The 13,539-nt window shown below is 37.6% G+C and overlaps 1 protein-coding gene across 1 annotated transcript; it reads left to right on the forward strand.

Annotated features, from left to right (window-relative positions):
• The first annotated feature begins 1,079 nt into the window (after positions 1-1,079).
• FABP12 (fatty acid binding protein 12) lies at positions 1,080-6,371 on the forward strand. Its single transcript, XM_028113144.2, has 4 exons — positions 1,080-1,152; positions 3,272-3,444; positions 4,563-4,664; positions 6,261-6,371. The coding sequence occupies exons 1-4, from the start codon at positions 1,080-1,082 to the stop codon at positions 6,369-6,371; spliced, it is 459 nt and encodes a 152-aa protein (XP_027968945.1).
• The last annotated feature ends 7,168 nt before the right edge of the window (positions 6,372-13,539 follow it).

Genomic DNA, 13,539 nt, shown 5'->3' on the forward strand with positions numbered 1-13,539 from the left:
ATCCTCTGTTCTGATTCCTTACAGATATCAGTGGACATCAGAGTGTTTCGGTCAAGATTGAAAGGAACAGAACCTAGCCTAAATTAAGGGGGATTTACTAAGAAGATATTTGGTGTTCTCATGGCAGTGATGACTCTCTAAGCTTATGGGAAATTGAGCTGACATCTGGAAAAGCATCAGTAACAAGGCTGTGTGTGGGGGCACCTGGGTGGCTCAGTTGGTTAAGCGATTGCCTTCGGCTCAGGTCATGATCCTGGAGTCCCGGGATCGAGTCCCACATCGGGCTCCCTGCTCAGCAGGGAGTCTGCCTCTCTCTCTGACCCTCTTCCCTCTCGTGCTTTCTATCTCTCATTCTCTCTCTCAAATAAATAAATAAAATTAAAAAAAAAACAAGGGTGTGTGTGTGTGTGTGTGTGTGTGTGTGTGTGAACACAATCTCTTTCCTTCCTTTTTATTTCTATGTTTCATTCTCTTGCTCAATATGTACCTGGCTTAAAATGATTGTTCTAGCCCTCACTAAATTTAACTTTTTAGTTCAAATGCCAAATACCATCTACGAAATCTTTCTGGTTTTTAGCTCAAATTACCAAGAATGAGAGTGTGATAAGATCTCTAAACAGCTGATAAATTGGCTTATTCTAGATCACCCTTGGTCAGAGAAAGAGAAACAAAGACCTGGAGTATAGGTGTCCTAGGGCATAAACATAGCTGCCTAGTTCCCCTTAAACATTGCTCTGTGTGTGTGTGTGTGTGTGTGTGTGTGTGTGTGTGTGTGTGTGTTGCCGTTCTTAGGGAAGGAACTAGAATTTATAAACCTAGTTTTGATCCTAAACTAGAGATGGAAAAATTATATCTGGTCCTCCCAAAAACTGTTTCCATTTTCATCTTGACCAGCTTACATTTGAGAGTTTTCCTGCTCTAGATGCTATTAAGAAAAGATGACAAGGATTAGAGTTCCTAACTTTTCCCCCTGACTTTTCTGTACTATCCACAAAAATTGTATTAAAAACACTATTTCAGGCAACAATAACATACTCATCCTAATGATGCTATTTTTCTTTAAGATCAATTTAGACAGAATGGTTGATCGACTCCAAGGAACATGGAAATCCATTTCTTGTGAAAATTTTGAAAAATATATGAAAGAGCTGGGTGAGCCATTTTTACCTGCATATCATAGCCAGTAAAAAGGGGAGATTTGATAGCACAGAAACTTGGTCTGTATGATCTCAGATTAATCTTGGGCCTCTCCCTGCAACAGAAACATAGAAACAATCACATAGAAATGATCAACATTGGTTCAGGACCTAGATATAGTTCTATGCAAAATTAGTTTGTAATTGACAGAATTCTTGCCCTCATGTAATTTACCATGGGTTTACATCGATAAAACACATAAGCATCATATACTAAATGGCAAATTATTTCCATAAATAATTTAAAGCAAAAAGTCATAATTATTTTTATTTATTTATTTTTATTTATTTATTTTTTTAAAGATTTTATTTATCTGACAGAGAGAGACACAGTGAGAGAGGGAACACAAGCAGGGGGAGTGGGAGAGGGAGAAGCAGGCTTCCCGCCAAGCAGGGAGCCCGATATGGGACTCGATCCCAAGACGCTGGGATCACGACCTGAGCCGAAGGCAGACGCTTAACGACTGAGTCACCCAGGCGCCCCAGAATAGATCTTGTTTCCCAGCTAAGATGGCTGCTGGCCTTCCTTGGTGTCTGGGCACCACACTCCAATCTCTGCCCCTATTGTCACATTGCCTTCTCTTCTGTAGTCTAATCTCCCTCTTCCTTTTCTTATAAGGGAAGTTTCTTATAATGAAATTGTGATTACATTTAGGGTCCACATGGCTGATTAGCTCCCTATTTCAAGATCCTTGAGTTAACCATATCTACAAAATCCCCTTAGGCATATAAAGTGACATTCACAGGTTCTAGGGATTAGGGTGTAAATATCTTTGGGAATCATCATCTAATACATCACAACTTGTTATCATGTTTCACAATATGAATTCATTAACCATATTAGAGGGTTTCTCCCACTTATCTTCTCTTAGAAATTTAACTTAAGTATTGTACATGTGATGCTATTTCTTTAGAAAATAGTCCTACATATACTGCATAAAGCTGTGTGTGTAATAATGTTCACTATAGCATTGCTTGTAATTAGAAAACATGGAAACAAACAACATGTCCATCAACAGGGAGAGAGATGAAATAAATATTAATATATACACTCTATAAAATATTATGTAGCAATGACAAAAATTTATATCTATGTGTACTGACACAGAAAATCTTTAAGATACAGAGATGGGGAAAAGTAAGTTGAATAACAACTGTTATAATAGAACATTTATATTTTTAAAAATTCTATATATAGTGGTGATGGTTGTATAATATTGTGAATGTACCTAATGCCACTTTTTTTTTTTAAGATTTTATTTATTTGACAGAGAGAGACACAGTGAGAGAGGAGCACAAGCAGGGGGAGTGGGAGAGGGAGAAGCAGGCTTCCTGCCGAGCAGGGAGCTCGATGCGGGGCTTGATCCCAGGACCATGGGATCATGACCTGAGCCGAAGGCAGATGCTTAACAACTGAGCCACCCAGGCACCCCATACCTATTGCCACTTAATTGTATGCTTTAAAATGGTTAAAATGATCAATTTTATGTTATCTATATTTTAGCACAATAAAAAAATACATGATGGAAAAAACAAACTATATATGTACATATAAGAATATAAGTGAAGAGATAAAGATCTTAAATAATCCATGTCAAAGTATTTCATCTGTATAAATGAGTGCATTTTAAAAGAGAGAGATTTTTTTTTATTATGTTCAGTTAGCCAACATATAGTACATCATTAGTTTTTGATGTAGTGTTCAACGATTCATTGGTTGCATATAATACCCAGTGCTCATCACAACATGTGCAAAGAGGGAAATATTTTATCAAAATAGGAGCTTTAATAAAATTTTCAAAGAGGTTCATGAACCAACAAGATCAGTAACTACTGGGCTAAAGAAACACGACAACCAGTAGCCAAAACTAGAGATTAATTATTTTTTCTGCAAAATATAACCTATTTTAACTTATAATGGTGGTGCTACTAGCTTCAGATATTTGAATTCATGCAGCATTAAATCTGCTTAACTCACAGACCTCCTAGTTAGTTAGTAAAGAATCACGCAGTGAACATGGGTTTCTAAAACCAGCAACAGATTTAACTATGGTGTCCTTTCATCTGGCTTCCAGGAATGGGACGAGCCAGCAGGAAACTTGCCTGTCTGGCAAGACCCACTGTGACCATCAGTACACAGGAAGATCTGATCACTATAAAAACCAAAAGCATCTTTAAAAATAATGAGATCTCCTTTAAACTCGGAGAAGAATTTGAGGAAACCACACCAGGGGGCTATAAAACCAAGGTGAGGCCTTCAAAACTCTTTCAGATACATTTCATAAGAATGTCAATTTGAAATCGTTCTAAGTAAGTAAACAATTATAGCAAACACATCTAAAGTCTGTATTAGATAAACATTGGGCTAAAACCTAAATCTGAGGATCTTAAATTTTAATATACATACACATCTCCTGTGATGCTTGTGAAAAGTGCCTATTTGTAGGTCCCATCCTCACAGGCTCTGATGTCTGGGGTAGGCACCCGAAGTATTTCTATGTGTTTCTAACATTTCTTTTTTCTTTTTTTTTTTAGTTAAAATTTTATTTTTATTTTTTTTCATATTCTCGAGGTAAAATTTTAAAAGAATACATAATTACATCATACATGCTAGATAAATGGGGTATTAGTCTTTCTTCCCGGTTAAGGGTTATTTTAACAGCTGATTAGAGTGAAAAAAAAAGAGATGACATTCAGCAATAGGATAAGTCTTCCAGTCCAGTCTAATACTAGACTATGTATATGCAGAGTTTTTTTTTAACATCTCTTAATTTTCAGGTTTATGTATTTCTAATATTTCTGATGCAGATGCTTAGCAGACGCATTTTGAGAATCATTTCCTTAGATTCTTCTCTCAGAAACAAAAGTTCTGCCTTCCTACTTTGTAGTTTTCTATGGATAAAGTTACAATGAATAAAACTTATATTAACCAGTACAGGTAAGGATGTGCCTCAGTACCACATTAACCACAGGCCCCAGTGGCTTAACACAATGGGAGTTGCTTTCTAACTTAGGATAGATATTCAGCATTGTGGTGGGTTTGGAGAAGTTTCTGTGCGTGCGGAGGAGAGCGGGCAGGAAATGAGGGCATAGGATATCTAGCCCTCTTCATTTCTCAGGGAAAAGAGAGTTTTATTTATTCTTCAAGATAATATTATATTTTTATTCTTATAAAACTTTTCCTCCCTCAGAAGAATCAGCCAACAAATTTAGTGTTGACAAAGTCTTAAAATATAAATAAAACTGCAAACACCATTCTAAAACTACCTGAGAATATCACAACCGCTGAAAAGGATTTGGTCCTTGATAAAACGTTAGTATTCAAATGTGACAGTCTGAGCTGAATTCTGTTTTGTCCATTTTCAGAGTGTGGTAACCTTCGATAAGGACTCTTTGATTCAAGTTCAAGACTGGGATGGCAAAGAGAACACCATAAGGAGAAAGTTGGTGGATGGGAAAATGGTGGTGGTAAGTGAGCTGTTTGTCATTATTTTTTGCACCTGCTCTAACACCTGTATATAAAATCATTCAAATAGCTTGTTATAAAATAATAGAAGTCAATGTAATTTTCTTTTTTCTTTGCTTTATAAGAATGGGGGAAGACATTGGCGGATAAATATAATAGATATAATATTTATGCATGATCATAAATATTATAAAATGCACATGGGTTGAGGAACTAAAACGCTAAAGAAAATTAAAAAGTTGTGTTGCCTAATTCTTTGACTTGCACATAAGCCAAAACAAGCACGTATTTGTGCAATGAAGGTTTCAGCAGGGATTGTGGGTTGTTGCTAATCCTTTGCTCCATACAAAGATTAATTTCTCACTGTTTTCCAGCTTAACACCAAACAAACACATGAAAAGGAAATTTAAACTAATACAAAGCTTAAGTGGTGTCTCCTTGGTGTATGGATGAGTTGACACAATTAAAAACTAACATTTCTGTGGCTACCGGGTTTGCATGTTTTCATATATTATTTACCTAATCCTCACAATAATTCTGTGAGGCAAGACTAATTAGTCTATTAAATAGTTGAGAAAACTGAGATTCAGCCACTGACTTACCTAAGGACATTACCTAAGAAAAACATGGTGCTGCTGGGATTAAAACCCAGGCTGGCTTAATTTCAAAGTATACTTTTTTGAGTCCATTCTGCTCCCTTTGAGGATGGCTTCTCAGGTCATCTTTCTCCCTTCTACACAATGGAGGGAAATATGCCAATGATTCTTCTTCTTCCCAAACCCCCAGTTCCACTGAAATGAGTAAAATGACAATTTTGGACATAATGTCAAATAGTTCTAAGGGAATATGTAAGAATTATGTGGAAGTAAAAAATAAAAAAACCTATCCTCATTTCTTAATGTAAGAATTTTTTTTCTTTCAACAATGAAGAGCACATTTACTTATAAAGTAATAAGTGGAAGACTAAGGATACTTGATTTTATTTCTACTTATAATGACATCAATCACCAAACAGATATGTTTTTAATTCACTAGGAAGAATACAGATTCAGAATTCAAAATGTGCATTTCCATCTCTGCCATTCAGTACTTCTGTGACTCTGGATGAGTCATTTATCCTCTCCAAGATGGAGTTTACTTGCCTTCAAAAATGTAGGACTGTCTTCATGGTTTTTTTGAGAGAATTAAATACCATCATGTATATATTAGTGCTCTAAAAACCATAAAATCCTACATCAATGTAACTTAATGTTATTTGAAAAATGTAAGTTATATAAATGAGCAAAAATGCTTCACCATAGGCATTTAAAATGTTTTAACAGACTTCAAATTTTATACTATTTGCCTTGTTTTTTTGTATATACACACACATTACATATATACCATATATATGTATACCCACATATATCATATGTAACATGATTTGCCATTTTGTTAGCAAAATCAGCTAACAAATAGTTGGTATCTATAGTTGTCTACATAGATCTCTTTTCGAGATTTTTAAAGAATGTGTGTATGGATAGTACTTAGTTTGCATTGTTCTAAAAGTCAGTTTCACCAACAATACTGAATTGTCTCATCCTTCATTTGTCTTCTAGGAAAGTGCCGTGAACAATGTTATCTGCACTCGGACGTACGAGAGAGTACAAACTCAGTCTGAAACTCTTAAGCACCCCCAAACTGTGATCCAAACTGCTGAGGTCGTTTAAATAAAACTCCAAAGTAAAATGTTACAACAGTTAATATGAGAGAGCCTGTGCACAAGCATCGGGAATTTTGGTTTGCTTACTTTATATGGCTGTATTATATAGTACCTTGGTATTGGGAGCTCTGGGAAACCACGTGATATATCCTGTTCAACTCAAGGCTGCTATAATTCACTCAGAAAGGCACTTCATGTTGATTTTTTTCTCATTAGGCATATTATGTCAATCCTTTATATTCAACATGATCTGCACTATATTGGGAAAATAGTATTAATTAAAAAAATCTTTTTGGGGTGCCTGGGTGATGCAGTTCATTGAGCATCTGACTCTTGGTTTCTGCTCAGGTCGTAATCTTGGGCTCGTGATTTCTGGGTCATGGAGTTGAGCCCCACGTTGGGCTCTGTGCTCAGCGAGGAGTTGGCTTGAGATTCTCTCTCCCTCTGCCCCTCCCCACCATGCTCGTGTGCATGCTCTCTCTCTCAAATAAATAAATAAATCTTTAAAAACAACAACAAAAAAATCTTTTTATAGGTGCTGGAGATGCATCAGAAAACAAAACAGAAGAATCCATGCCCTGAGAGAGTTTACAATCAAATGGCATTGGAGGCTGTTCGGAATGATTCATATTTCAGATTTAACTTATTATAGTATATGATGATTTGTATTTAGAAAGAATTTTGTCTTAAATGCTCAGAATTTTTAGTTTAATGTCGAAATTATTACATCACCCACTGATATAAATAGAACTCTATAAAGAAAAACTTTGTTATAAACTTCTATGCTAATTTCACTGAGCATTTTCTAACATAACCATTTATTTTGTGAGCCTCTCAGTGTTTTTTAATTCCTTGCACACCAGGGCAATTATCTAAAGTTAGTAGTGTGCAACAATTTAAAATTAATAGGATGAGGACCATTGGAAGTACTAACTTAAGCACTTACCCATCTTAAAAGAATTGGTATGTAAGAAACTATTTTCTGTCTTATTGATAAAAATTTATGCTTAGATCAAACTTATAATTAACAAAGAAGCTTCATTGGATCATAGTTCGCAGTTCCTTTTTTACCTTTTAACCCCCTTCATCCACTGGGAGAAATGGGTGAAGGGGGTCAAAAGGTAAAATATTAATTTTTTAATAAACTAGCTGGGATACTGTTTGTCTCACAGATTATACCTCCACTGTACGTGAACGAGTAATGCACAGGTCTGGAACTAGAGCAATAACTGACAATCTAATATATTAGCAAGCTATTTTTATAGAAAACACATACACTACCATCACACTAAAAGCCAATGCAAAGGAGAATATTCTGTTTTATTAGCACCGAACCTTATGCAGTTTAGGACAGGGAGGAATTTCAGGAACTGCGTGGACTGATCACTTTATTGTGTAGATGGAGAGACAGGCCCAGAGGGATAAACTGTACATTTCCATAGCACCCTGATGGTTTTAGGAGGACCTGGAACCAGAACCCATGTTTCTGGATAATTCACCTCAAAGCTGTTAACAAAGGGGATCAAGATAGAAAGAGGTTCACAGTGTACAATTACAGATCAATGTAACACTACATTGAACTAATGAAGAAATGAGCCTCCCTTTATTTATTTTTTTAAAGCTTTCATTTATTTATTTATTTGAGAGAGAGAGAGAGACAGAGCACAAGCAGGGGGGAGGGACAGAGAGAGGGGGAGAAGCAGATTCCCTGCAGAGCAGGGAACCCGATAGGGGGGCTTGAACCCAGGACCCTGAGCCGAAGGCTGACGCTTCACCAACTAAGCCACCCAGGGGCCACTACCCTTTATGTTAAAACGTGTGGCAGGATGCCCAGCTTGGTCCAGGCAATGACATAGAGTTTGACTGTTTGGATTCGTGACCCGTTCACTGCTTATTTGTCTCAATTGATATACTAGGGGATCTTGGAGCTCCAGTAGAAGTGTGAGAAGTGCTTATTTTTCAGTTACTGAAATGGTGAAGAAGACAATGGAAGGCATAGAAAAACATCCTCTGGCTGCTTGGACTGGATAGAGAGGATCACAGGCTGAGTCCGAGGGTGCTATTTTCCCACCACCCAGTGGATAGCTGTGCACCCGAGCAGCCTGCTGCAGGGGCCCCGGGGATAGCATGTTGCACAGAAATTGGAAGGAAGCATTCTCCCCCCTGAAATGGAACCCAGCACTCCTCTCATACCTGAAGGGTCAGTGGATATGGGAGCTTCACACACAGTGCTCTTGGCTTTGGTATGATGTTGTAATTCAGGATTTACTGCACATTCACCGTGTACCTGGCACAGCATGAGAATGGTGATCAAAGGAGAGCTAAGTCGTGTTCCCTGCTCTTGACTGACTCAAAAGAGAAAAGATCTGTTAAAAAAGTATTACACTAGACGTTCATCTACACTATAACGTTCATCTGTTATAAATAACAGATTAAAAACCAAATGCTTTCACCTAGAGAGAAAGATCTAATACCACTTTCTTGGTGGATAGATAATTGCCTTGCCCAGGTGAGAAGAAAACCAGCAACAAGGGTGGCAGAAGCAGCAAGAGTAAGGACAACAGCCTGGCAAGGGAGGCACACATGGGCTCTAGTGCACACCTTATCAGGACGCCTGTCTTAGGGAGTGCATCCCTCCATGCTGCAGCCTCCATGCACTTTGTACCCTTTCAGTTCAAGTTAGTAATCACTATTCAGGATATATAGGGAGTGTGAACTTATTCCTAGAGAGGCATAGCCTGTTCATCCTAAGCCAGGAGAAGTTTTTTGCATTTTTTTCTTTCTTTCTTTTTTTTTTTGAGAGAGAGAGAGAGAGAAAGAGTGAGCGCACATGAGTGGGGGGTGGGGGGCAGAGGGAAAAGGAGAAAGAGAATCTGAAGCAGGCTCCATGCCCAGCACAGAGCCTGACACAGGGCTGGATCTCACCACCCTGAGATCATGACCTGAAATGAAATCAAGAGTCATATGTTTAACTGACTGAGCCACTCAGGTGCCCCAAGTTTGGGTTCTTAAATATCATATTCTTTGATTTAGATTTGGCCAAAATATTAGAATAGAAATCAGAAAACCTACTACAGAAAGGGAGGATATTTTGGTTTTATTTAAACAGTAAAGTTAACAATGTTGAATAGTTGAATATTTTCTAAGTAGACAAATTTGGAAAAATAATGTTCTATTTGAATAATTCAGCTGACAAAAATCCGAGATGAAAAAAATAGGACAACAACAATCATAATGCACTGGTTTTTGAATCATTATTAAGTGCCAGACACTGTCTAGCTCTTTTGATGCATGCCTCGTTTTCTTTTCTGTGAAGTATTTACAAAAGTATAGACTAAGAGTCAGGGAGGCTCAGTTTCCTCAGCTGATCAATACCAGGGTTTGAGTTCAAAAGTGGGTCTTTGGGACCCCAAGCCCATGTTCTTTAACCATTGAGCCACAGTGCTTCCCTGGAAATCAAGAAGTTATGAAAGTTTCTTTTAGAGTCTTTCTATGCTAAATGCATAATTAATACAACTAACCTGACCCCAACCTAAACTCTCATTCCCTAAATGATTAGAAAGATTACCTCTTGGAGCCGAAGATTTACAAAGCAGAAAATAGCCAAACCATGACTAATGTATCACCTATATGAGACAGATTTATCAGGAGATTCTTTTTACTTTATTTTTTATTATGCCTCCAAAGGCAGTGCTAGAACAGACAATCTCCTCAGTTTCACGAACAGAGAGGGAATTCAAAGAATCTCAAGGTGACCCAGATGGGTGGCCAGGGAAGTGACTTGCTCAGCTTGGATGAGGAGCTCATCTCTAGACAAGCCCCTGCGGCCAGGAAGATGGCTTCAGGGAAGAAGACACCTATTCAAACCACAGGTTTATGTGGGAAGTGGAAGGAAGGGAGGGGGCAGTGGGAGGGTCAGGGAGGGTCCTCAGAAGAGACGGGCTGCTGGGCAGACAAGTCAATGGACCTCAGAAGAGACTGGGCAGACAAGTCAATGGACGCCCACCTCAGATGTCATGCTCAATAATCCCCCCACTCCCCAAGATATACAAATAGTCATGCCTCTCTTCTTCTACTACTCATATGGTTTTATATTTTACATTAAAATTTTTAATCCATCTGGAATTTATTTTGATGTAAATATAAAGTATACATCTAATGTATTATGCCTTCCAAATTGGTATCTAAATGCCCCAATGTGCTATCCTGCCATAACTTACGGAAATAAGACCTGTGGCAATTACACATATTTTCTTCCTTATTTGTATTTTATTTTATATTTATATGTGTATTTATATATTTCTATATACTCATTAATTCCTTTTTCCTCTCTCTGTTTCCCTTTTTTCTTTTCAAATTAAACTTAAGTAATTATTAAAAGAAAAATATTTCTACTAGTACAGGTGATGTTTTTGTGTGAACTTGAATCTGAGATGAAGTAAGGGTTGGAGCTGCTGCAACCCCTTTGCCACTGAAAGGGGAGAGCGTAGAACTGCTAGAGGCCATGACCAGACACCAAATCTGCAGGTGCTTGATCATGGACTTCCCAGGCTTCAGAACTATGAGAGATAAATTTCTGTTGTTTATAAGTCACTCAGTCTATGGTAGTTTATTATAGCAGTCAGAACAGACTAAGACACTAGGCATTTTTTTTTTTTAAACCTTTGACTCCCCTTTAACCCATTTTTTCTACCTTCTATCCTCACCTCAGGCAACTGCCAGTCTATTCTTCATATCTATGAGCTTCATTTTTTTTGTGGATTTTTTGTTTGTTTGTTTTTATATTTTTTTTTGGTTTTACATATAAAAGAGATTTACAAGAATCAAGGAAATTCTTGCTCAATGTTCTAAACAAAAGAAATAAAAACTAAGAATCTGAGACCAGAGAAGTTGGACTAAGACACACAGAAGGTCTAGTAAGTTTTAGTTTAGCATTGATAGATGAGAATTCTGTTTAAGAATTAAAGTTGAGAATACTGTTACACATTTTGAATTTTGGGAAATTTTCATATTTATACAGTATGGAGATGTCATGGAAATATGCATTTAGTACCAGGTGGGGCTATGAGGATCATAAAATAGAATTTCTCATTTGAGAGACTAGAGAATGGAGGCACCCTTAATGAGGAAGGTGACAAGGTCTTGTGTGTGGTCTTCCCAGTTCAAACTGACCACTGGTGTGTCATGTGGGTTTGCTCTTAGCAATTGCTATAGACTATGTGGAATCCTGTAGACAAAATCAAAGGAAGACTGAAGTCACAATCCTAGAACTACTTTGACCAGAATTGTTGATGAGATACAACATTTAATTGAGTGAATATACTGGATCCAGTCCAATGCCAGAGGAGAACATGACTCTTGCTGACAGAAAAGCTCATCTAAGCTTTATGGCAAAGAATTATACCTTCCTTAGTTCGTGAAATGTGCACTTTGCTAAATTCTGCAAAACTTACTGATTTAACTTTGGTTACCAGCAGTTTTTGAACATTTTTTTTTCAATTAATGGAAATTTTGCCAAATAAATGATATGCAGATGTGTAAAACAGATGAATGCAGAACTCTTCTGCTTTGTGTAGGAGGTCCCGGAACCCCACCCATGATTTTGTCTCCCTTACCCATATTCTAGAGGACACCTTTAATTCACTTCCTATTGCTGAGAGCTATGTTTGTGAGAGATGTTGTGGAGTTGGGACCCAGATCTCTGAGAAAGAGTCTCTAGATGGATGCTAGTTTCACTGATGTGGTACCATGAGGTTGCTTCTGAGAGGGTTGGAAAACTGTAAACCAAAATCAACTTCAGCTACTAGAACCTACTGCTACTGGCAGTCTGAAGAAATATTACTGGGGTCATGCTGATAGACACGAAAAATATGGCACTTGAGTAAAGATATGAAAGCAGTTAGGGAAGGAGATATGTATATAAGCAGATCAATTAGGAAGTTGTAACAATATTCCATGCATGTGATGATGGTGACTTGCACTGGGATGGCTCCAGGGATAGGAAGAAGCAGTAGATGGCAAGTAATAGTAGGATATATTTCTTATTTAGGGTTAACAGAATTTACTGATAGACTGAATTTGAAAGAAGAAGAGAGTTAAGGATGATTTAAAACGTTTTGGTCTTAGACATTAGAAAGATACAAGTCATTAAGTGACATTACATCTAAACTATGCCAAAGTAATTGTTTGATTTTATAAATTCACTGAAAAACTTAAGAGAGGGAGACAGAACCAACAGAAGTGATCCAAAAAAAATTGGCTAATTTATTTATTCAGAAAACATTAGAGACTTCCCTTTCTGGCAGTCACAGAGTAGCAGGGGCCAGATTTACCTCTCCCTGAAACAACAACAAAAGGACAAATTATATGAAACAATGGTTTTCAAGACCCAGAAGTTCAGGGACAAGAACAGTGATCCATAAGCAGAATGAAACACATGAAGTGAACTTGGCCATTGCCCCATTGTACTCAGAGGAATACTGACACCAGCTCAGCAGCCTGCCCCTTCTTCAGAAGTCTGAGTCCCAGCCTCACGGGATGCCTCCACCAAACTTTTAAATGCTAAAGCCCCATCTCTTTCCCTTTGCTCCTGCAGCTGCAGGGAGAGTAGCTGAATCCTGCAGTTTCCTATCTCTAATACCTCTGTGCAACTCTTTTAGTTTTCTGATACCAGCTTCACAGTTCCTTATGCTAAATTCTCTCTGCTGTGCGGTTTCTACTCCTTCTGACCGGTATAAAGTTCCTACTATGTGTCAAGCCATGTACTAGGTCCTTTCCACTTAAGCCTTAGAGAAGTTATGTAATTTCCCCTGAGGTTATGGAAATGCTAATGGTACACCTAGGATCCAAGTATATCTCACCATAAAGGCTTTGCTCCCAGTTAAGAAGTAACACCATAGTTGGATAAAGGGCTTTTGAAAGAAAAGAAAGGCTTTCAGCATTACTCCTGGGATTATGGCTAAAGCCAGGATTATTTCTATTTATGTGTTACTTTTTGTTTTTAAAGATATTGAAGACTAGAAGGCTAGAGAAGGGATAGGAGAATAATTTGATCTCAGGAAGTTTATAAATATTATTTCAATGCCGATAATAAAATATTGGAACTTCCTGTGGTTTTTGGTAGTGGTGCTCGTGGTGACCTTTGAATACCGTACCCAAGTTTATCAAATGTGGAC

This window comes from Eumetopias jubatus, unplaced genomic scaffold (assembly GCF_037043125.1).
Source record: "Eumetopias jubatus isolate StellerSeaLion01/CBP00866 unplaced genomic scaffold, mEumJub1_p1.0 scaffold_4, whole genome shotgun sequence".
Lineage (NCBI taxonomy): Eukaryota > Metazoa > Chordata > Mammalia > Carnivora > Otariidae > Eumetopias > Eumetopias jubatus.